Source organism: Trachemys scripta, chromosome 21 (assembly GCF_013100865.1).
Source record: "Trachemys scripta elegans isolate TJP31775 chromosome 21, CAS_Tse_1.0, whole genome shotgun sequence".
NCBI lineage: Eukaryota > Metazoa > Chordata > Testudines > Emydidae > Trachemys > Trachemys scripta.
This window is the reverse complement of record NC_048318.1, coordinates 12,679,845-12,704,683: the sequence shown is the minus strand read 5'-3', so window position 1 is coordinate 12,704,683 and position 24,839 is coordinate 12,679,845. Positions and strand designations below refer to the sequence as shown.

The 24,839-nt window shown below is 59.3% G+C and overlaps 2 protein-coding genes across 2 annotated transcripts in view; both read right to left on the bottom strand.

Moving 5' to 3' along the window:
- The window catches only part of USP2 (ubiquitin specific peptidase 2), a gene marked incomplete in the record, with an annotated part of 62,408 nt that extends 52,758 nt beyond the window's left edge, over nucleotides 1-9,650 (bottom strand). Inside the window, 2 exon segments of the mRNA XM_034754407.1 lie at nucleotides 6,598-6,678; nucleotides 9,541-9,650.
- A 3,678-nt stretch (nucleotides 9,651-13,328) lies between these two features.
- THY1 (Thy-1 cell surface antigen) lies at nucleotides 13,329-23,464 on the bottom strand. The gene is made up of 4 exons (XM_034754732.1): nucleotides 23,366-23,464; nucleotides 18,379-18,467; nucleotides 17,181-17,516; nucleotides 13,329-15,931 (listed from the first exon to the last, which is right to left on the bottom strand). The coding sequence occupies exons 2-4, from the start codon at nucleotides 18,413-18,415 to the stop codon at nucleotides 15,819-15,821; spliced, it is 486 nt and encodes a 161-aa protein (XP_034610623.1). The 5' UTR covers nucleotides 18,416-18,467; nucleotides 23,366-23,464; the 3' UTR covers nucleotides 13,329-15,818.
- Between the last annotated feature and the right edge of the window lie 1,375 nt (nucleotides 23,465-24,839).

The following is a 24,839-nucleotide window of genomic DNA, read 5'->3' as shown; positions in this document are numbered from 1 at the left end:
CCGGCCTTATTGAGAAAAGGCTGGAGACCCCCTTACGACCCAGCATTCAGGGCAGGAGACCCCTGTTATGGGAGCATGGAGATGACTTGGCCAACGTAGCTGTGGGAAACTAAGAATCTGTGCATGAGTGAGACAAACATCCCTCTCCAACTGCCCGGGAGAGAACCCCCCGAGCCGGGCACCGGAGGGGCTGGGATGTGCGGGGGCAGAGCTCCGCACAGCTGGTTGGAACCCTGTGCTGGATATGGCCAAATCCCACGCACAGCAGCGCGGGCGCACTCCATGGCAGCGGGACCTCGCTGCGTGAAGCCACGTCCATCAGGCGCCCCGTATCCTGAGGGCTGGCAGGGGTAGGAGAATGGGGTAGGCTCAGGCGTGGCACAGCTGGGTTCTAGAGGGGGTTATGGCGGGTGGGATGGGAGCGGGGATGCACTTGTGTGGGGCAGACAGCAGAGAGGGGCCAATAGGGGGGTGGGATCCAAGAGAACCCCAGCCAATCCAAACCCAGCCCCCTTCGTAAGTCCGCAGTGCTAGTGTGGCACAGGCTCCCGGGATCCAGTTCCTATTCAGGGCAGGCGCTCAGCACAGAGGGCGAGTGGAGCAGACTGAGCCACGCAATCCCCACAAACATGAAACCTGCTGACCCCACGGCAGGGAAGGAACCACCTTTCTATGGGGCTGCATTTTAGACCCACTTTGCGCTGGGGCCAATGGAGACCCAGCATGCAGGGCAGGGTCGCCCATTCAGAGGATGATGAGCTAGGTGACTTAATAATGCCCCAGGCCCTTTATGCAATGCTGCAGCAGGTCAGTGAGTGTGTGTGTGCGTGCACACACCTATCTGCGTGTCACTGTGTGTATGGAATTCCTTCCTGACCCCATTCAACAGTCCACTTAAGCCTTGGAGCATGAGGGTGGCTGACAGATTTATGGCTTCTCATGTTATCATTATCCCAGGACAGTCCAACCTCCTGCACTCCCCTCTCCAGTATAGTCACAACACTTGACTCGGTAATCTCTGAGGCTTAGAGCTCATTTCATTCACTGCTCCCAATCAGGTTCAAATCCAGCCTGGCGGGGTGGTGACTGAGAGCTGGTCCCGGCTGACAGCCATTCGGTGGCCACATGGGAAATGAGTTTGTCAGGTCTCAGTCCAGCTCCCAGGGGACATAGCAGCATTTCTGGTGGTGCGCTAACTGACCCTTCATGGGCGGACTCAGCAGAGAAACCAAGGACTGAATGGGTCGTGAACCCCCCCCCCCCATTCCCAGCCCATCCCTAGCTCTGAGGTTCCCCCCAGAATCTGTCACCGAAACCCCACTATATCTGGAGAGATGGTGAGGAAATTCCTGGGATGCATGGCTGCACCCCCTCCCCAATCCCGGAGCACTCACCCTATCCCCCCACCCACGCGGGGGAGGAGGGGACGGAGAGGGGGCAAGGATCTCACACATGCTGGGAATGCTCTGTCCTCTCAATTAGACAGAAAGCCAGCGACCACTTGCCACAGGGGGTGCTGCAGAGATGCAAGCGAGCGGCAGGGACAGATGGCAGCAGAGAGCAGGAGCCTAAACAGAACAGGATTCTCTGCGGGATCGTTTACAGCAGCACCGCACAAGGCAGAGGGGCCTGCTTCTGCCCAGAGGCCCCCGGTGAGCAGAGATCAGGGGAGGGGAGGTCACGCTGTGCTCTTCTCCCTAGAAAGTTTAGGGAGCAGGGAGAGATTTTCCCAGCACCTACAACTCAAAGTGTTTTCTGGGTAACAGTAATGATAGTGACTTGCTTTATACTGAGCTGAGATTATTTAAAGATGCTTCTAACACACAAGGCTTGGATCCGAATCTCTCCCAAAGTTGAGGGAGGTTTGGGGCGTCAGGCATGCCTCTAATGTTATCACCCTCCCGCAGATAGGGAAACTGAGGCATGCAGAAGGGCAGGGACTCGGTCATCTGATGGGTGGGACGCTGGCCGCGACCTCCTCCTGGGGCAAAGGCTCGTACGCCAAGGCTCCCGGAGCCCTGGGAAGATGAAAGGGTGTCATACACCCGCCAAGAGTCATTACGGCTAGCCTGGCAGAGAGATGAGGGGCAGCGCACAATCCATGCCGCCCGCCCTCCCTCTCCATGGCACCTGTGCCCACTGGTTTCACAGCTGGGGTGTTTCCCCGGGGGGGGGGAATGTGACCACAAGGAAGAGTGCGTTCTCCTCCCTGTCCCATGGAGAAGCAGGACAGGTGTGGCTGGGATCTTCGTGAATGGAAAGGGATAAGGGAGAGAGAGCTGGGGGAGAGAGAAAAGAGCAGGGAGGAAGAAGAAAGTGCGGGAAGGTGAGCCTGTTCCCCAGTGCGAGGACTTGCGGGCGGGAGCCACTCAGCCCAGGCTCTTTGCTCTGCTGCATCTGACCCCGCTGAGAGCGAGCTGTTCCCATCAATAATTCAGCACCACACACAAACTCCAGGCTGGAGCCAGTCCCCCTGCCCCCCCACCCCAGCCTGAGTGAGCCAATGGGATGCCCGGCCTGAGCGGGTTTTCATGGGGGATAATTTCATCAGCTCAGACCCCCACCGCCAAGCCTGCCCGGGGCATTGGTATTCCAGGGGCAGAGTCCTGGAGCTGCCAGCTCCACTCTCCAGCAGCTGCGAGACGCAGCCGAGCTGGCTGGAGATGCCATCCTAGTCTGAGTGGCCAGAGGCCTGGGGAGAGCAGTCGGACGGGCGTGCTGAGCTGGGGGGACGGCTGGAGAGCTCAGAGCCAGGCGGTGATGGCCAAGCCCCAGCTGCTGCAGCAGCTCCATGGATTAGGTAGCTCTCAGGGGCGGGACGTTTTTGCCACCGTGGGAGCCAAGGGGTCTAGTTAGGACTGTGCATTAGCATCATGGGAAGCTCAGTGTGCAGCCCTCCTTGGGACGGCGGGGGGCTGCACCTCCAGGGGGCATCAAGCACCAGCTGGGGCTGCCCTGTCCCAAGGGTCTGACCAGCTAGGCTCATCTCTGGCCTCAGCGTCGTGCTCCATCCAGAAGCCAGCAGAGAGCAAAGAGGAGCTCGGATCAGTCCTGAGCAGAGAGCCTCCACTGGGCCGGCATGCCTGGCGCAGATGCCGTCCCAGGGCTAGCCCAGGGGAACTGGGCCCAGATAGCGCAGGGTCCCATGGAAGGGCAAGGACTGGGTCCCCCTCCTCCCATGGCTCCCCAAGCACTGCACAGACACTAGTCCCATTCTATGCATGGCGAAACGCAGGGAAGTGACTTGCCCATGGCCACCCAACGAATCAGGAATAGAACCCAGGAGTCCTGAGTCCCAGTGCCCAAAAGCACACTGTACACCACGGTCAGATGGGAACAGGCCGTGAATGCCACACATGCCAGGGGCTCTCTCCCCAGGGCACCCTCTGGGACTGCGCACGTTCACCCCACCAGCTACCCAGAGTTATAAACAGATCCCAGCAGGACATGAACAGCCAGTCCTAGAAGCCAAGGAACTTACAACTACCGGCGAGGAAGGGGCCCCGGGGCCCAGGCTGGAGTATGGCCAGCACAAGACACCCCTTCACAAGCCCACCAGTGGCACTCGGGCCCCTCCAGAGGAGACACCCACAACAAACACCATTCAAGCCTTGGGTAAAAGTCCTGCCTAGCTCAGCCGATCAGCTTCAGCCCCTAGACAAGCTGGGGCTGCCTCGGAAACGGGCCCTAACCGGGAGGGAACTTTGCTCCTGGCACGGATCCACTGGGTCAGAAAGCAGCTGGCACAGTGCCGGGGGGGACGTTACACCAGATGGGGCTCTGCCTGGTCCCCAACCGGCTCCAGGGATTTACCTGGTGACTGGGGAGCAGAGGGAACTCCGGGATGTCTCCTCCAGCCCCGTTGCTCCCTCCCTTCGCTTGTTTTCCTTCACTTGCAGGACAGCGGCTCACATGGCTGAGAGTCTCCGGTCACCAGGGAAACCACCCTGATTCAAAGCCCTTTCAAGGCGGGCTCTCCACGCACCTGGACGTGCTCCAACCCGGAGCACTTGTGGCGGGTGACAAGCACAGACATGCTGCCCTCTGCTCGGCCACAGGGCACGGCCTGGGGGATGTGGTCCACACCCCTCGTAAGCCCCAAGCTTGTGCAGCACCTCGTCTCAGGGATCTCAAAGCACTTTGCAAAGCCATTCATTTGCGGTGCTTCCCCGTGCCCGGGAAAGGAGTAAGCTGCTCTCACGCCCCTGGCACGGGCAGCCAACGAGGCTCAGGGAAGTGAGGTCACATAGCAAGTCACTGACGAAGCAGAGACGAGAGCTTAGGAGACTCTAACCACTACAGCACACTCCCTCTCGGAGGCAGAAGTAGAACCCACGAGTCCGGACGCCCAACTCCGCATTCTCACCACTAGACAGCACTCCCCCACTCAGAGCCAGAAACAGTACCCAGGAATCCCAACTCTGTGCCCTCTGCTCTAACCACCAGGCCCCACTGCCTCCCACATACAGCGACATGAAAGACCTCCTTGTCTCTCGAGCCAAACCACTCGTGGGGGAGAAACTCCCCCAACTTTCTGCACCAAAACCCCCAACCCCGCCCAGCAGATGCCTCCGTCCTTCCCAAGCCTGCTCAGTTGGCTAGGTCATCCCCCGAGCAGGTGCTGCGGAGAGGCCTCGGGAAGCCACGCTCCATTTAAGGCAGCCAGCACAAGCTTAGCCCTCACGACCGTGCGTCCCTACACCCAGCGGTATAGGGGAGCACAGTCTCTCTCACCTGGCCTGGTCCCAAGGGGCTGGGCCATCCTGTTGGGGATGGAGACGGTCTCAAGCTTCAAAATTCAGCTCCAGATCCCGAGCTCCCTCAAATTCTGGGGTGTCTGGGTCCCCTGGGGTTTATGGTTCACCCCTTCCACAGCATTTGGGTCCCTGCCTAGGAATCAGCACTAATCAGTCCCTAACCCTGCATTCCAGGCAGCGAGAGATTCAGCCCCGGAGGCCCCATTTCCAAGTGCACACTCACCCTACCCCACTGCACCCCCCACAAGGCAGGGGTTCGGCCGAACAGAGCTGCACCCTTCAGCCCCACCGCCACTGATAATATGCACTCCGGATTTTCCACTGGCAGCCGAGTGAAACTGAGCTGGGGGTGAAATTGGAGTCAGCTGGAGGGAACGTTACAGATCCACAGGGAGATGAGCCGTTTCACCTGCTGGGTTAGCCTCGTTCAGGCGCTCGGTTGGTCCCGGGCTCAGCAACGCCCCAGGGAGCTGCCAGTCACCAGTGAGATGAGTTTCCCAGCCTCAGCCCATGCAGCGACGGAGCACAGACCAGGAGCACCCCACAGTCAGCCCCTACACACAGATCTGCGGCAGGCCAGTCTGGCACACAGAACCACTCCCGATCCAGTCCAGAACCAGTCCCACTTGTGGAAACACTTCACCTCCGATCCGGGAATTTACCTGAGATCCTCATCCCCATAGTATATTCTCTGGGGGATCTAGCTGCTCCAACCCAGAACCTTTGGTCAGCTGTGAAGCCCCATCCAGCTGCACTGGCCCTCTGGCAAGGTTGCCAGCTCTCTTGGCGACCTGCTTTTTCCACGCAGTCGTCATCCCAGAGTAAGCGGGAAACTATTTACGAGCAAAAGCAAGCCCAAGTGCACAAACCTGTTGGGCAAGGAGGCTTCAAGGTGAATAATCCCCCTGCAGGCAAATACTCCAGTGAGACGCCTGGCTCTTCCCTGCCAGAGCTCAGCCCTTTTTACCATGAGCAGGAGGCCAGATAGATGGGCTGGGCTTCCTAGCTGAAGCCTTCATCTGCATAGTGGAGATTTTGCTTCGAGGAACGCAGCATGGCTACAAAGATGCCACCTGCACCTGACAGAGGGGCACCAACATAGGGCACAAGGCTTTGGTACCATCTAAATGCCGTGAGAACCCAGCATAGACCCCCCTGCTCCCTGGCCATGCCATGGGAGCCCAGCGTGAAGCTGGCTCCGATTTTGCAGTGCTGAATCCGGAACAGACTCCTCAGTGCACCACAGCAATAGGTGCTGGCACAGATCCGTGCGTGCCAGGGACTGTCTGGCCCTGGCCTAAGCCTGCATCATTCGCTCTTCCTCACTGTGCCCATATCTCTGACCTCCATTTCCGCATCTTCAAAAGCACCCTTCATGCCAGAGGCCATGCCAAGCTCTCACCTCAGTGCCCCTCTGCCCAAGCCAATGGAAGTGCATAGGGATAAACGAGGGGCCGGATTTACCGCTTTGGCGCCGCGGTCACTTCCCTCGCCCTTAAAAAGCAGCCACCTCTGGGGCGGAACACAGCAGCTGATCTACAACAGCGAAACTGCTTTTAGAAAGAACACAATATGCCTTTGAAATGAAAAGGGGTAGGGGCTGTGAGAGTATGGGGCTGTGTGGAGATGGATTTAGTGTGGGCCAGGATGGGTTATTCTCCAAGGACACAGGCTAACACACCTCAAGGCTTGCCAAATATGCCAGAAGATCTTAGATCAGAGGGGGCAGCACCCCTAGGTTACGCCTCATGGGAAAGTTTTCTGTGTGCAGGAAAGAAAGTCCTGCCCCATAGGACCTGTTCTACCCACCCTACCCCAGGAGGGTCCCCCAGCTGCTTACCGTCTAGGACTGCCACCTCTACAAGAACTGCCTTCCCTGTGGGATTCACAGGGCCATGTCACACCATCCTGGGGCCCAGGGCTGCAAGAGACAAGCCGAGCACACCATGAGAGCCGGGAGAGGAGAGCCGAGGTGCGAGAAACTGTCTGGCCGAGCGGCACTCTCCCCAGTGGCAGCGCTGCCTTTGCACGCACAGCACCTCTCATCCTCAGCAGACACAGATGACTCAGCCATGCACTGCCCCCGCAAGGCAGGGACACCCCATCATTAGCCCCATTGCGCAGCTAGGGAAGTGGAGGCACAGAAAGATGAAGTGTCTGGGCTAAGCTCACGGGGTGAGTCAGTGGCAGGGCTGGGACAAAGAACCCAGGAGTCCTGGCTTCACATGTACCGCTTCCACCACCCTGCTCCCTCTCGGGTCTATGTTAAAGCTAGGGGACACTAGAGAGCCCGGGCACAGCTTCACTCAGTACAGGCAGCTACTGCCTCCTTCCATCGCCCCATTGCCCCCTTTTCCCCCTTACCTTCCATTGTCTCCACATGGGGCAAGGACATGTGGGACGGGGGGGGGAGGTGGGCTGCGTGACTCCTCCCCTGCCGCGGGAAAGCTTCTCTAGGTACCATGCACAATGCAGACGACAGTCCCTTCCATGAGGACTTTGTCCAGGCCAGGGAGACCCTGTCTGGACACCAGCAAGCGGAGGCCGGGTCAGTCAGACTGGGAGCTAGAGAGCCAGAGAGAACCGCAGGGGCCGCCTGTGTCCCGCAGCCAAAGCCCCTTCATACTATTGTCATTACATCAGAGCATCCAGCAAGGGAGCTTTCCTAAGCCCTGTCCAGGAGAGCTCAGGTCAGCCCCAGGCTGTTCCTCCACCCAGGCTGTGGGCTGAGCTCCCGCTGGGAGTTCTGTGACCCCAGCCCCTGGCCTGTAGGGGCCTGGAGACTACTTTCTGGGGCAGAGGAATGGGGGAGCCGAATGCTGGCCTCTCCTTGGAGCTGCGGCCAGGAGCAGAGCCGGCCAGCTGGGCCTGACACAGAGGTGACCCTGCAGTCTTTGCAAACCTGCAGCATTGGAATGCAGCAGCCAGAGGGAAAACAAATACCCACAGCAGCTCATCCCAGAGGAGCCGCAGGGCAGGCCCCCAGAGAGGCATCGCCTGGGCCAAATGTCTGCACGAGCCTTGGAGACTGTGCTCCCCCCTCAGAGGGGCTCCTCCCAGGCAGGCTGAGGAGCATCAGTAGCTCGCTGCAGGCCAGCTTTCCTTTTGGGGTGAGTTGTTTAGTGCCTGGAGGGGGTCAGGAAGGAGCAGGGAGCCCCCCAGACTGAGCCAGGGGCATGTTATGCCAGCAATTCCTCCAGCTGGTTTGATTTGTCCATTCTAAGGTGGCCCCAGAAACCTTCTCCCAAGATCAGCAAGAGAGTTGCCAAGGGGATGCAGTTTGTCAACAGATAAGAAAACACACTTAAACCCTCCCGTGCTCCCTGCCAACAGTCCAAGCCCAGCCCTCTGCCTGCAGGGCTCCAGGGGGAATGACAGTGACACCAACAGGCTGCAAATGATTTTGGTAGTGGGGCAAGTGACACCCCTGGACTCCGGTCAGCCACAGAACAGGGACGAGGTGGGTAGCAACGGGGCAGGCTTCCTACCTATGCCCCTCCGACCTGCCCTAGAAATAGGTGCAAGAGGCCAGCTCAGTTCCATGCTCTGTCCTGTCTCTCTGGCCCCCACCACTCACGGCAGGGTCTAAGCACCTCACAATCTTCACTGCATTTATCCTCACCACATCCCTGGTGGTGGGCGGGGGGGGGGGGGGGGAAGTGCTGTTATCCCCAATGTAGAGATAACAACAATACCCAGCTCTTGTCAGCTGTAGCTCTCAAAGCGCTTTACAAAGGCGGTCGGTATCATTATCCCCATTTAACTGACGGGCAAACTGAGGCACCAGCAGGTGAAGTGATTTACCCAAGGTCACCCAGCAGCAGAGCTGGGATTAGACCCCAGGTCTCCCGAGTCCCGGTCCAGTGCACTACCCTACCCATGAGGCAACACTGCTGAGTAAATGACTTGTCCAGAGTGACCCAGGAAGTATATGGTGGAGCAGGGAACTGAATCTGGGTCTCCCAAGTGCTAGGCTAAAGCCCTAACCACTGACCACCCTTCCTCTGTTGTAGATGTTAATTAACATCCGTTGCAATGGTGGCTGTCAGCACAAGGACTTGCCCACTGAGAATGAGGCAGAGACCCACTAACTCTCTTCACGTGTGCCACCTAACAGCTGGTAGTTGGTGCTAACTCTGGTGACCTGAGCTGCTTGACGACCTGCCTACCCCGCAACATCACCCTAGCACCCAGCAACCCGGTAAAATCCAAGTTATGAAGCCCCTGGTGCGGCCTCGGTTAAAAGTGGCGGAATGACGGAAGAGAAAAACCTGCTGGCGAAGAGCTCCCTGGACAGCTGATGGGAGCAAACAAGAACATGAGCGGAGTCAATTATTCGCCCACCACGTGCTTCGAGATCTACGGAGGAAGAGCTCAGTATTATCACCACCGGCCGGACGCTTGGTTGAATGACAAAGATCAAGACTTTAGTTGCAGCTGGCGTAGCTAAAGGAAAATGACCAGATTGGCGATGTGAACAGAACATAGCCAGAAAGGCTGATCCCAGCCCTAGGTCCCCAGATCTTAGCTTCCATACAACGGAGGCACTTTGCTAAGTCCTCCCTGAAGTTTCTCAACTTGTATTTTACCCTCCCTCCCGGGACCCTCTAAGCCCGTCCTCCATACGCACCTGCATGTGGGGCAGCAAGACTGAAGGGTAGTGGCTTGTCATGGGGTGACGCCTTGGCTGCTCGGATGGGGTCACCTCGGTGTCCACAAGGCACTTGCCCTTCGACAGAAGCAAAGAAGAAAAAGGGATTGAAAATAAACAGCGGCGACTAACCTGTTAGCAGCTGTCCAGGCCGTCTCAGAGCCAGGCTTCTCCAGTGGGCATGGGGGGTGGGGGAGGGGGGAATCTGGGTGCAATGGCCAGAGGGGCAGAGCCTAAGGGCTGGGGCTGTGTAATCCACTGCAGAAATTCTCGGCTCAGGTTACCGGCAAGATAAATATAGTGTCTTATCTGACCTCACAGGGAGCTGGAGGCCTCCTCTTACATTCCAGCATCGGGGAGGCTTAAAGGGGCAGCCCACAGAGCGCAGCCAGAGGGGTTCTCATGTGTCATGGAGGCAGGGCCCGGCCAGAAGAGGGGTGCTACAGGGAGGGGGGGAAAGGGTGGCGTTCAGGGGCAATAGGAGAAGTAGAGGCTTTGAGGGTAGGAAAAAGGGAGGTTTGGGAGATGAAGAGAAATGGTGGTAAGGGGTGTAAAGGGAAAACGGGTTCTGGAGTGGGGGAAGGGAAGGGGGGTCAGGTGTGAGGGAGAATCACAGAAGGGGGTTCTCGGAGAAGGGAAGAGGGGGCTGGGCTGTTACAGGGGGAGAGAGGGGCTGGGGCCAGGGGAGGGGAGATAGGATTCCTGGAGAGAAGAGGGAATGGCACGCAGGGCCAGCTCCAGCCGACCAAGCACGTGCTTGGAGTGGCACCTTGGGGCAGGGCGGCGCTCTGGTTTTTATTTAATTTTTTTGTGGTTCGGCGGCGCGGCACTCAGGGGGACGGGGCAGCGCGGCGCATGGAGTGGGGGCAGGGACTTCGGGCAGTGCGGCGCTTGGAAGGGGGGTGGTGGCTTCGGGCAGCGCAGCACTGGGGGGGGGGGTGTTTGGCAGGGCGGCGCTCTTCTTTTTTGCCTGGGGAGGCAAAAAAGTTAGAGCCGGCCCTGATGGCAGGCAGCTGCCCACAAGGGTCTGGGGTACCCCAGGGATGCTGCTTGCTGGCCTCCAGCCCAGCCCCCACCTGGCGGGAGGAGAAGCAGCATCCTCCCAAGGGAAGCAGTGGACTTCTCTCCCTGGGGAGCGAGGAGAGGACATAGGCGGGACAGATCTCAGCCACGGTCCCTACTGCACACCTGGCAGGCGGTCTCATACCACAGTGCTGAGTGTGGTACAGGAACCGACACAGAACAGATGCTTGGTGGAGACGGTTAGGAGAAGCCTGGACAATGCACAACCCTACGCTGATTTCACGGGCAGGGAGTCTGCATGGCACCTATGGGTGGCTCCGGGATTCTCTGACCAGCTATGAGAGCTTCACCCCCTGGCCATTAGTGATGGGAGCTGTCTCCGCCCCTTTCAACTTGCGCTGCTCGGAGCGGCAGGACAGCCCACCTGGGGGATGGAGATGGGGCCAAGGAAGCCTTTTGCAAGGTAGGCCATTCACCCCTTCTGCCCCTGGAGGGCTCTTCAGGGTGAGGGATACAGGGGCTCCACGGACACAGAGTGGCAGAAGAGCTGGGAAGGTGCCTTACAGGAAGATCCAGGATTAAATTCACTCTGGTGTAACTCCACCCTAAATCAGTTCCATGCGTGAATTGGGTCCAGCTGAGTCTACTCCAGAGCATTGGAAGGCAATGACTCAGTCCCCACCTCTTATGAGTAACTAGGCAGGATGCAATTAAGCCACCACTTCCCTCCCTTCCCTGCTCATCGGTATGTTACAGCCCAGGCATGGCTGTGGGAAAACTCTTGGGCCAGTTTTATCCCCGCTGTAACCTCAGGGAGGTCAATGGGATGATGCCAGGGATCTATTTGGTGCTACTACACCTAGTGCTTTATCCCAGCCTGAGCCAGCCTCCAGCAGCAGCCAATACCGGAGCCTTCATTGCGAAATCCTGGAGCAAGGTGGGTACCTGAAGGCCTCACTCCTTGAGATGGCCCCCGTCCCCCCATCTTCGGGTTACTGCTGAGGCCATTTTCAAAGCAGCTCCACCCAGAGCAGGGGAAACGTATTCCTCCTCCCAGTGTGTCCAGCCAGCAGGATGGCCCCACTCTCCCACAGCCTGGGGTAGGAAGCTGGAGGATGTGGGTCCGGCTCTCCCAGCAACACATCTTCCTGCGGCCACAGGGAGCATTTGCATGGTACACGCAGGCAGAGGGCGTGCTGGCATGGTACAAGTGCTCACATGCACACCCAGGAGGCGAGGCACAAGTGCACACACACAGGAGGGATGCAGGCATGGCTCCCGCATACACAGATCACAGGTGGCGCTGATCTTGGGTCGGGAGGAATGAAGCAGACCAGGTACATGCTCCCAGTCCTCCCCAGCCCAGGCAGGCACTGCCTTATTGTGTGTTTTGGCGGGGGAAGCAGCCTTGGCACATTCTCCCAACTCCCACCCAAGCCTGTGGGAAGAGGGACAGGTAGGGGACACACCCCTACCACTGAAATGACTCTGGCAAGGGGGTGAGTGGGGGAAAAGAGACATTTTCTCAGCTAGGCCCAAGCCCCACACCCTCCACTTATACAGAGGGGGTTGGCACGACCCACAAGGTGCTGGGCCTGCCCAGGTGGTTTTCAGGGGATGGGGGGTCATTCACACAGCCAGAACACTGGTGGGAAATAGAGGGCATTGCCCCATTGCCTGGGGGGCAGGGAACTCCTACAGCCACAGAGTCTTATTCTGCCCAGGGGTCATATGGACCCTACATCCCCCCCAGGCGGGGCTGGCACCGCCCAGGGGGGCCCGGCACCCCCCAGATGGGACTGGCACCGCCCGGGGGGCCCGGCACCCCCTAGGTCCCCCCAGGCGGGGCTGGCACTGCCCGGGGGGCNCCAGGGGGACCCGGCACCCCCTAGGTCCCCCCAGGCGGGGCTGGCACTGCCCGGGGGGCCGGGCACCCCCTGCGCACCCGGAGCCCTGCGGGGCTGGCCGGGCGCGCCTCCCGCACTCACCAGGCTCTCGGGCAGGATGAGCCGGAGCCGGCCGCTTCCGTGGAGCAGCTGGGGGCCCGGCCGAGCCTGATGTCACAATCCGGGCGCAGCTGACGCGGGGCGGGGAGGCGGCTGCTGCCGGGCGGCGTCCCGCGCCCCAGGGCAGCGCGCACGTGGGGCCGGGCCGGGAGTCGCGGGGGGACAGTCAGCCCCAGGTGCGCCCTGTCCGCCGGGTCTCCCTCCATGGGTCCGGGGAGACGAGTGTGGGGCACGGTAGATCGGGCCCTGGGTGCTGCTCCCTAGAGGCTGGGGGGAGATCCCAACCCCTGGAGCTCCGGTCCTCCCACGGGGCAGGCAGGGAGGGCTGGATCCCAGCCCTTGGGTGCTGCCCCTATAGGCCAGGGGAGACAGGACGGACGGAGATCCTAGCCCCTGGGTGCTGCTCTGGGTCCCCCTATAGGCAGGGGCTAGTCCCAGCGCCTGCAGCATGTGTGTGTGTGGGGGGGGTCACCCCGGGGGACCCCCTGTGCGGGTCTACCAGCCCGAGCCCTCTGGCTCTAGGGCCCAGGTGGGGCTGGCAGCAGGAGCTGGAAGGGGTCCAATTCTGGAGCTTCCAGCCTGAGAAGAAAAAGCCCTGGGAGCAAAGCTGGCCCTCGCCGCCTCTTCCTCGCTTTCCAGGCAGGGCGGGCACCGCTCCCCTTCGTCCCCCCTGCTACTTGGAGCATGTCAGGCCGGCAGGGCTAGCCCTGGGAGCCGGGCTGGTTATAGAGCCAGCTGGCGCGAGAGGGAATTATCTTGCAGCAGTATAGACGCTAGGACACACAGCGAAGCAATTCAGCTTGTCTCCACTAGAGGGCAGGCTGCCCCTTAGACAAGCAAATTCAAAGCCCTTGAATCCAGTGCTGGAATAAAGAGGCAGGTGGCTGCAAATCCAACACACAACCGAGGGATTTATTGTGCAGACAGGCTCTTTTGTTGTTCTTGTTTTCCCCCCTTGAACAGCATTTCTCGTACACCAAGCTGTGGAAACACTACAAATGTTCACGAAACAAGACTAGGACACGTCGGTGTGGGTTGGCTGGGTCTGACCCTCCCCTTCCCTCCCTTGCATTCACCATCAGGCCCGGGCTGGCTGGTGGGAGATGTACACGGAGAGATACCTGAGCAGTACAGCAGAGAGATACCTGGGCATTGTACAGCGAACAAGCAGGGCGCGGGGCATCACGGAAGAAAGCAGCTCCCCTAGCCAGCCACCAGGGCTCTTGGCACTGCAGTTGTCTCAAGCTCAGCACACACAATCGGAGGGGGGGGGCACATTACAATTAGCTGGGGCCTGCACACCGCCCCCACCCCCGGTCACTATTAACCCTTCCAGCTCCACCAGGTCTTGCCCTGGTCAGTTCCCATGCAGGTGATCTTGGGTTCCCATTGCCTCACCTGCATGGCAGCGGGCTGAGTGGGACCTCTGCTCCCCCATGCCGCAGAGGCTGTTTTTGCCCACCCCTGGGTGAGATGCCTTTGGTGCTCAGGAGAGAGCTATGTAATACCCTCCACCATCTAGCCTGCCCCTGCTAGGTAGGTGGGCTCAGGAGTAAGTCCTGGGGCATTTGACCCCCAGCTTGCTGGGGGACGTGTAGGCCTTGTCCAGACCCTGTCTCGAGCTGGGGACGCTCTCTAAGCTTGGGGTCATTTTGTGGTTTGGGATGCATTCGCTCCCCCTACAGCTAACCAGTGTCCACAGGAAACACCTGCCTAGGCCCTTTAGGCTCCTAATGAGAGGGAAGGTTGTGCTAAGGAACAGGCCCGCACCGGAATCTGTTAACCTGCAAGGGAGGAAGGCTGCAGCCTTCTCCCCACCCCCCCACTAGCACGACTCGGGAGCGGGACTGGGCTGAAGGAGGACAAGGAGCGGAGCCATGTGGGCTGGTCTCGCTAGTGCCTGGAGTCAAACCCAAAGGGTGGCATGCAGGGATGAGAGCCTGTGGCTTGGCGTCAGCCCCAGCAGGAGACAGCCATGTGTGTTAATGGGGGCATGTCACAGAGCAGCTTCCACGGGTGCCAGAGGAGTGGGAGGTGGCAGCTGCCTAGGCCCCCATCCCTATCGCTGTATCTCCTCTCTCCCCAAGGACAGTGGCTTCTTCTCTGGGAGCAAGCTGTCCCCCCCCCCCCACTCGTTTTCTCACACACACACACACACCCTTGCAAGCTGGGGTGAAAGGAAGATGCAAGTGCTATCTGTGTCTCCGCCCAGGGGACCACTGCCTGGAGATCATGCAGTGAGCCGTGCTGGCCCCAGCTCAGCAAGGGGTCTCCCTTCACAGCTAACCCCTAGTCTCCACGGAGCAGGATTAGTCAATGCCCAAGGAGCTCTAGGCCTTGGCACACTGATTAGTTTAAAGGGCTGCTGCCTCAGTTCCTTAGTTCAGGATTAATTTAAAAAACAACCAACTCCTATAGCAACTGCCATCCTCTGATCTTACGGTGAGGGCTTAAGCCCAGCGGAGCATGGATGAGTGATGGGCAAGTGTCCTTAGGACAGAGGTGCATCTGCAGCCCTGCATAAAACCTTCCACACCCCTTGCTGTTTCAGTGCTGAGGCCCCCTCCATCTGTCTATCCCTGCACCACAAACTTGAGACCTTCAGCACCCCTTGCTGTCTCTGTATTAAAGTGTCCTTGTTGCTCACACCCCCAAGACTGATCTGTTTCAATGCTGGCCCTTTCCTATGCAGGTGAAGCAGTCATACCAATGATCATGGCTTTGTGCAATACGGAAGTGATGGCTGCTAAGAACAGGCTGAGAGCCCACCAAATTCATCTCACCAGGCAGGATTCAAACCCAGCTCCCCAGAGGTGAAAAGCTAGTGCACCCTACTCTATCCCCTTTGCCTGACATTGCCTAGGTCAGGACAAGCCTTTACACTGGGCAACCTTGTGTTGCTGAGCGAGCATCTGTTCTCCAGGCTGGGGTGGTAGCCAGGACTTCCCAGTTGGTCCCCTAACTCTTTGATCCTCTCTCTTTTACCAGAGTCGGGTCTGGGGCCCCTGTCTTGCCCTCCTTGAAAGACAAAAAACGGGGACAAGACAAGCTGCTCCCTCGAGGCTATAGATCCCCCTGCCACCGGGACAAAGAAACAAACAGAACGTGCTATGGAAGAAGCTGCACCATCTAGCAGAGCGCGAGGGAATGCTGCCATGCGTTGGGTCCTTTAATACTGCTTAATACACCCACCCCAGCCCCCAGCGTGTTTCGGACGTGTGGTGTGAGGGCAGGGCGGGCGGGCTCGGTAGATATACAGCTATATAGAGAGATATACACAGAGAGAGATTTCCTTGGTTTCAAATCGTTCATGGTCTTCTCTTGCAAAGGGCCACGTTGGGGCGGCGGGGCTCGGCTGGGCGGTTCGGTCGCTCCTTCCCTTCACAGGGACACGAAGTCCACAGCTTGCAGGAGCGGCAGAGACAGGAGCAGGAGCAGCAACCAGGAAGTGTTCTGAATCAAGAGGCTGATGCCAGCACATTTCTCCAGCTTGTCTGCCAGGGCAGGGGGAGAGGAAAAGAGAGACGAGGCACAAATGAGATCCCCGGGGAAAGAGGAATGACGGGGCGCTGGGAGCCGGGACACCTGGGTTCTCTTTCTGGCTCTGCCACCAACCAGCTGCATGACCTTGGGCAAGTCACTTCCCCTCCATGGGCCTCTATTTCCCCTCCCACTGTGTCTTGTCTAGCGAGACTGCGAGTTCTTTGGGGCAAGGGAGCGCTTCCCACTCTGTCTTCTCCGCGCCTGGCACAAGTGGGGCTCTGATCTCGACTGGGGCCTCTAGGTCCTACTGCAATACAAACAATAACCATCAAGTCAGGGCTCCATCCACTCCCGTGTCCTCTCTCTGACAATGGCCAGCACTAACTGCTTCAAAAGCGGGTGAAAGAAACCCCTAGGGGACAACTAGGCAAGATCCTGCCCATAGGGAAGTACCTTCCTGACCCCAGGCCATGAGAGGTGGGGTGCAAGGTGCTTTGTGGCACTCTGGGGTGGGAAAAGGCCTCTCCCCAGCAGAAAGCCTACAGACACTATGTTCCAGATGGACAGTCTTGGAGGCTGGTGTCCCTTCCCTACAGAACAGTCACAGGGTGGGCAGAGGTCGGGCTCTTCCCCTTATGCTACCTTGCTGATCTGTCCTGGGTCGGATGTGTTCTGGGTCCCCAGGAAGGAGTGCTGGCCCCCTTTAGTCCTTGGTTTCTGCTGAGCCAGGGTATCAAAGGGGCCACTTCATACCAACTATGATGGGTTCTTTGGGGTGACATTAGCAACTGTCCACTGAGATGCATCAATCTCAGCCCACGCGTGGGCTGCCAAGCAGCCAGAGATAGTTCTACAGATCTGGGCTCGGTTCTGATCGGGACCATTCTCCAGCGCAGAGCTGGCTCTAGGATTTGCAGGGCCCAGTGGGAAGCTGGGTGGGTGGGTGCCTCCGAGAGACGCCTGCAAAAGGCACAGGGCACTGGAGGGCGAGAGGGGTTTGGCTCCAGGCAAGGATGTGTGTGGGGGGAGCGGTGACTCCGTTGCTGGCCCTGCCCTGGCTGCATTAGGTTGGAAAGCATTAGCATACAGGCCTTTATCTCAGAAAAGCATTGGGCACAGGGCTTAAATGGGCAGAGGGCATCAGGTGGGCCTGTGAGAATCAGTGTCCCTTGGGCCATCAGAAACAGAGCCCTGAAGGGGGGCACACAGGGGTAGGTCAGCAAGAAGCCCAGGGGTGCTAGGGTCCCCTCCCCTGCCCACCTTTGATGACGGTGATGTTCCTTATCTGGTTGCCGGTGTAGTCACCGGTGATCTTCAGCTCGCAGATGTAGATGCCCTCGTCTGCGGTGGTGAAGTCGAACAGCTGCAGGCACGCCAGGTCCTTGGACAGGGTGATGTTGGATCGGGTCTTGAGGCTGTTCTCAGGGACGTTCAGGTTGCTCTGGATCACCCGCTTCCTGTTTTCCTTGAGCACGCTGAAATCGTACGTCAGGAAGTTGCTGGTCTTGTTTTCGTAGCGGCAGTCCACGCGCAGGTTCTGACCCAGCAAGCAGGCGCTCAGCTCCTTGATCTTCTGGCAATGGGCAACCTGCAGCACTGGGACAGGCCAACAGGGTCAGGCGGGGGGGAGGGGGCGGGAATGGCGAAGGCAGGAGCACCCCTATCGCTGCCCCTTGCTCCAGTGAGTGCAGCAGTGAATCCACATGCTAGGGAGACACGTCACAGTTTCTGGCTAAATTACACGCGCACAGGGCTAGAGAAGCCAAGACTTCCTGCTCGCAAAATGAGGGCTCAACCACCTGAGCTAGTGGAGACTCTCTGTTCGCCTGCAGCAGTAGTTTGGCTTTTAACCGTTGGGGTTGTGCTGTTAGCGAGTGATCTCTCTCCCCCACCAAGCCAGTGCATTCCACTGTGGGGTCACTGCGAAGCAGGAGAGATGATAACATTCCCCCCACCCCACAATGTCCCTGGACCCACAGTCTATCCAGTCACCTCCTCCCCACACCCCAGCCTGCAAATCACCTGCCACTCCAGCATAGAGGAAATGAGAACGGGAAGGGGGGGCAGGGTCAAGACTAGTGTCTGCTGTACCCTCATAGGGCCCTTTGTTACGGGGAAGGCTGCATTTTAGGTCCCTTACTCCAAAGCACATCCATTCAATGGGGCCCAGCTGCCCTGGGGCAGAAACCCAGCATGGCAGCCCATGTGTTATGAAATCATACTATCCACTGGGTGCACCTTGGCATAGACAAAGCCTGCTTTTGGTCCCTGTGTAGCTAGCTGCATCAATCTAGCTCTCCCCCACCTCGTTTTGTGCCTGGCTCCCCCATGCGAGGATGCGGTGGGCCTCGCTTTCTCTGGAGTGAAGCATTACAGCTTATGTCTGGTCTCTCCAGCCAGTGCCACTTATGGAGAATGGCCACTAGGTGACAGCATAATTGCACCACGGGGCCCCTACCTGTCAGGATGACAGCGATGCTGATGGTGGGATTCATCTTTCTGCCCTCTGTGCTGGGGCTGTCAGCGGTGGAGAACGGCGAGGGGGGCCTGAGCAGGAGGAGAACATGCTGGTTACTGACCCGACCAGGATCTGTGCGACCCTACGTACACACCTACAGGCAGGCGCGTGACCACACCAGGCATGCCCATAAATGCACACAGAGGCACCTGGGCACACGTGAGCACACACAGACAGGTATCTGTGCGTGTGCACACCCAAGGCACATCAACACGGACACATGCAGCGAGTGGTACTTGGGACCGGAGCCGAAGCCCATTGCAGCAAGTGGAAAGACTCCCGTGGGCTTTGGCTCAGGTCTTACGTGACCACACGCTCACCTGAGCGCGGAGATGGGTGCGTGCGCTCGTACGCAACGTGCCAGTGAATGCACACGAGCAGAGAAAGGCAGATGCACCCCCTCAGTGAGCAGCATGCGCAGGCCCTTATGTTTGTTTATAGGTGCTCTCTCGCATTCGGATCTCACTTATACAGGGCCCATCACCATGGTATCTGTGCACCCACCAAGGAGAAACGTGGGCTGTGATTCTTCAAAAGAGTGGGAGAGGAGTGAGGTACCCAACTCATATCAAATTTCAGCTCCTAAGTCCCTTAGGCTCCTTGGGAAACACCACCCATGGTGCTCATCACCATGGCATCTGAGCCCCCTGTGACACGCATTAAAGCAGGTCACACAAATGCATGTGCCTGCAGATGTGTGTGTGCACCGCCACCTCCCCAGCACGTCCAGCTCCAGAGCTCTCATGCCTGGCCCATGGCCCTTGCACTAGCACGCTCTGTGCCGGGGGCACATTTACAACACCTGCGAGTTCCCACACGGTCCCCAGATGAAAAGGGAGGGGGGCTGAGCTGCAGCGTCAGGCAGCTCAAGCCCACTTAATTCCTCTCTTTGACCTGACTCCCCTCCACACCCCCAAGCTCAGACACATAGCCTGGCCCCTTGCAGCAGGCTGGGTTGGTGGGAGTGAGCGAGGATGACTCATAGCCATGCAGTGTGAGAAAGGGGCCAAGAACACAGCTGAGCAGAGGGGTGAGGGGGTGAGGGGGGAGGCAGCCAGACAGGGAGCTTCTACCTGTGTGGATTACAGTGCTTTTTGGACCCACTTTGGCTAGGCAGGGAGCAGGGCTGCAGCAACTGGGAATGACAAATTCCCTGTGTCTGGCAGGGTCCCTCTGGCTTCCTTGCGGCGTGTGCAATGGGAGGGAGCTGACATTTTGGCTTGTGCAATCCTCAGAGCCTAAAATCGTGGGAGGGCCAAGTGACTGCACGAAGAAGCCAACCGCAGGTCTTGGGAGCCAGATGGTCCAGCTCCCTTTGCGGGGTTGGGAGAGAAAGGGGAGCCAGAGAGAGAGTCACCTTCGCCAAGTTAGCAGGGGCTGGGGTGGGAAAGACGTGTGTATCCATGTGCACGCAATGGCGTGCGTTGGGAAGGTGTGTTCGCACACGAGAAAAAAGGGCTGGGCACAACTGCCCGATAAGATGAGTGTGCGCCTGTGGCAGGAACGGAGCCGTCTGTTTGCCGAGCAGAAGAGGGCGCTGTAGAGTCTGGGGGCAGAGTTAGAGACATTCTGCGCCTACACCAGCCTGAGGGGCTGCCGAGGGGACACTGAGTTTGGACAGGTCTAGATCCCCATCAGCAGGATGATCCTTTTTTGCAAGAGCAGCAGCAGGGGCATGCACAAGGGGGAAGGCAATCAAGGGCACCCTCCCCCCCAAATAATCATCGGGGACACAGAACTCCTCCAGCCCCGGGAGCTCCTTTCACTCTGTGGCTGCAGAGAGGAGAGTGAGCTCCTGCAGGAGCTGGGGCCGGGAGTGGAAGGGAGGGAGGGAGGGAAGAGTGAGCTCCTGCTGTGAGGGGGGCACATGATGTGCATGCCCCAGAGCAGCAGCAAGGAAATGATTAATACCAGACTGATTAATTCACCCTGAGTGCTATGTGGAATGTGCAACTATATATATTTTCTTCCGCCCAGAGAGAACGGCCCCATCTGTGCAGCGTTTGCAGAAAAGGGCTGCTTGCAAAGCACAGCTTCCAAAGGGCAGGGACCACTCGAGTCTCATTTGGTCCCCAGGACATTGGTCCTTCTGACGCCTTTGACTTTCCGCTGCCCCTACGCATGCGATCGACTCTGCTTACCTATGGCAACTCCCAGAGGTCTCCTGACCCACCCTAGGCACCAAATCCTACTCCCTCTCCAAGCGCAAATGAATCCTAGGGGTGAGGGTGGATCAGCGCCTAAACAGGGGCACAGATTGGCCCTGGACAGTCGCGTTTGGGCTCCTTACAGTCCCTGCTCCTCTCTTAGGCTATTGTCTTCAATGCAGCGATTTCTCTGTTTAGCCTAGCTCCAGGGAGAGGCGCCACTTTGCCGCACAGAGCAGCCGTGTGAGCAGCTGATGCGTCGGCCAAACTCTAATTAGAAGCAGATTCTCCCTTGCATGGGGACGGGACTCAAGCTGCGGATAACGTTGGCGTCAGTGCTGCAGCGAAGACAAGCCTCTAGCCTCACCCATCTGTTCCAGACCCCTCTGCACAGGGGCAGATTAGGGGTTTGTGGGGCCCTGAGCCAGAGCAAATGGGGGTCCCGCCCCACCCCTTCCACCTGCCGGCTGGGGAGCAGGGGGTGGCCCTGCCCCGCCCACCGCTCCTGCTAGAGACGGGGTGCAGGGGCTTGTCTGTCAGGTCCGCAGCCCTCCACTTTCCACTGCAGCAGTGTTACAGGAGGAGCTGCAAAGAGAGCGAGAGGCTGAGAGGAGGGGAGGGGGATGTGAAGGGAGCGTGTCTGGGCTGTGGGGGAGGCCGGCAGCCCTAGAACTGTGTGTGTGGCAGAGGTGGGGAGAAGAGGGCTGTTTGCCGGTGGGAGGAGAGAGTGACAGAAAAGGGATGAGTGCAAAGGGTGTGGCTGTGTGTGCATGCTGCTCTTCCCCGCTTCCCATGTTGGTTTGAGTAAGGCCCAAGCTAAAGATGTGTGTGTGTGTAGGGGGGTCCATTCACAGATACCCTCCCCCGTTCAGGAAACATGCAATGTTCCTTGATTTAAAAACCAGACAACTCCCCCCCACCCCTTCTCATTTAGAACTGAAAAAATATAAAAATTCTCCTTATTCCTTCCTCCAGCAGCCATATCCTGAGCATGTGCAGCAAGGTCCCTCTGCTTCCCCTGCAAACATCCCCCCACTCCAATGATGCCAGCCCCAGGGACTCCATAGCGAGGGGCGTGGTGACCACAGATGCTCCTACGGCATCGCCATCTGTCATCAGCGGTTCTCAAGGTGTTCTACTGAGGGGCACAGGTATCACCTGCCCCATTACACAGAGAGGGGATGTAACCACCAAGGTTACATGGCCAGTCAGCAGCCAGGCCAGGAACAGAACCCAGGAATCCTGGCTCCCGAGTCCCAGTGCCCTCCTAACCACTAGCCATTCCCTCCCAGAGCTGGGAAAAGAACCCAGGAGTTCTAGCTGCTAGTGCCCCCGCTCTAACCTCAGTCACCACCCTGATGGGCATGATAATAGAAACTGCTGACTCCAGCCCTATCCACACCCACCTGACCCATCCTGAGCCCCTCATACCTCCCTAGGGAGACAGGCTGGGCTGGGTGCTGATGGCCCACGGGCTGTAGCGGGGAGCACAGAGCTCAGATCCCGGCAGGTCAAAACCAATTTCCAATGTCAGTGAAATCTCTCCATGGGGACTAGCCTTATTAAGCAACCCCCCTGCCCAGCAACTGGCCTCTGCTCACCAAAATATTGACCCCCCCGTCACCCCGGGCAGCCTGAACTGAACCCCAGTGGCAGAGAGCCTGCATAGTCCCGGAGGACCTGCCATGGGGAGTGTGTAGGGATGGCCACCGGGTTTGCTGAGCAGACGACCCCCGGGACCTCGAGGGCAAAAGTGTCTTGCAAGTTGAATGTAATTTGTCCTCCGTCCCCCCCGCTCCCCATGGCTGTCCCGCTCCCGGGGGGTTCTAACCCCCCACCCCCAGGTGAGTGTGCTGCTGATTTACAGGACCTGGTTTATTTTTATTTCTGTTCCAGGGTTTTCAGCGCCCTCCCCCAGGCTGTGTTTTCTGGGATCCAGTCTGCTCTTGTCTCATCAGGCGTGGGAGCAGAGATGAGTCACCGGGGGAGGGGGGGTGGAGGTGGAGAGAGAAGAAGGGATGGGGGAGGAGGAAGGCAGCAGGGGTGGGCTGAGAGATGCAGGCAGGCAGGGGGCAGAGAGGCGAGGAAGGGGTTCCCTGTCTCATCACGAGCCTGCAGCCAGACCATCCATCCTCTCCCGCCCCGCCCCCCCGCCCAGTCCCACAGCTGGCCACTGCCCCCAACCCCACCCCGCTGGGTCACCCTCTATCTCCCCCCTTCTACCAACGCCCCCGGCGCCACTGCACCATTCCGCAGCGCAGCCTGCAGCGCCGGGCTTTGCACTGGGGCTTGGCCAGAGCGCCTCACTGCAGTCCTGGGGGCTCTGGCAGCATCAGCAGCGCTGCATCGGCAGGTGGGGTCCCCGCAGCACTGCCTGGGCTCGCAGGGCTGCTGCAGAGCTGGGGGGGGGGGCATCCCTGCAATTATTAACCCCGCTCCGAGGCTGCCCCGGCTCCAGTCTCTCTGCTCCCCGCGGGAGCTGGGGGAAAAGGCGAAGGAACCCGGTGCTCTGGGCCATACACTTCCCCCATCCCCAGCCGGCTGGAGAGAGGGTGAGGCGGGCCGGGCAGGGAAAAGCTGGCGAGCAAGACAATCAGACGAGCAGGGCTGTGCCTCTGCAGAGCATCCAGCCCCCCCGTCCCAATTCCCCGGCTCTCCATCACCGCCCCCAGCCGCCTGCACCTCTGGGCTGCGGCACTGGCTCGCCCCCTGCCCGGCTCAGACCCCGGGCTGCGTCCCCCGCTCCGGGCTAGGGGACCCTAGCGGCCCCGCATCCTCACCTGTCCGGGCGCTGCGCTCCGTCTCCGCCCGCGACCGACTGCTGCTGCTTCTGCTTCTCCTTCTCCTCCTGCGCGGCTCTGCTCTGGGGCGCGCTGCGCCTGCAGTTTGGGGAAGGGAGGCGCCGGCGCCCCCGCGAATCAGGAGCGGGGCTGCCAGCCCAGCCCCACCCCCTGCAAGCCCCTGCAGTGGAGACAGCCCTGCCCTCTGCAGTCCGGCTGCTTCCCAAGGCCTGTTGTCAGCGCCTGGCAGGCGCACAGCCTGGGCGGGTGTGTATGTGTGTGTGTGTGTGTGTGTGTGTGTGTGTGGAGCAGGCAGGCCCCTGGCTGGGGGACAGGTGCAGAGAAAAGAGCCCTTCCCCCAGGGGGCTCTCAGCATTTGAGACCATCTGCCCAGTAGCCCCGGCACGGCCGAGATGCCAAGAGGGCTTTAATGGTGCCCGCTGCACCCAGGGTGGTGATTGCTGTGTGCCGGGAGGGTGGGGGTTAGGGACATGGCAGCCCATGCTGCTACCTTCCAGGGGGGAGGTCTCGGGGCACCCCCTGACGCTCCCCGCGTTCCATCCCCCTGTGCAACAAGAGCCCCCACTGCCAGAGTCTTTTTCGTGCAAGCAGCCTCCTTCTGGCATCGGGGGGTGGGAGGTGGGGCACTCAGGATCAGGGCCCAAACCCATCACGGCTGGACGGGTTGCAGACCCTGCGCCCTAGGCCTGGAAGCAGAAGCGAACAGGGCGGGGGAACCATGGCACAAACCACCTCCTAAGCTGGCCCCACCCTATGGGACACAACTTAGGGGAGCAGCGGCTAACTGCAGAGCTGAGGCTGACGGCCCTGTGCTCTCTGGCCCAGGCACCTGCTGTCGGATAGGATGGACTGCTCCATCCCGGCGCCCGCACCTGGGCCACGGAAACCTCACAAAAGGGAGGGGTGAAGCGACCTTCGTGGCTGGAGTCCCGCTGCCTTGCACCTTGAGTTGTCAATTTCTGCTGTGCACAGGGAGCCTCGGACCCTCCCCGCACGTGAAGGCTGGGAGAGGGGGGAGGCCAAGGGGCTGGTGTTTGACAGGTGGCAATGAGGGACAAACCGTAAGGCATGGGTCATGCAGCACCCGGCCGCGTTCGCTGCAGACCCAGATCAGGCAGGGCAACAGCTAGCACCTCTTGTCATTTTGCCACATCCCCCTCTTCACGCCCCCCTGCCACCCACCCACACCCACGACCACACAGACTTGTGTGTGAAGCCCCACCTCCCATTTCAGGTTTGGCCCCATTTTTGGAAATGGGTGGTTCCCTTAGAGGTGACATTTCCCCGGTTTCCATGGGAATGTTGCTGTTCCCTGGCGCAAAAATGCTTCAACAGCATGGAAGTCATCTCACTTCACTCCCACAGGCGGGCTGCTCTTAAGGGAAAAGAGAGGCCTCTTTTCACTCCCACATCGCTCTGGGCCCAGACTCCCTGCTGGGCTGTTTGCACAAAG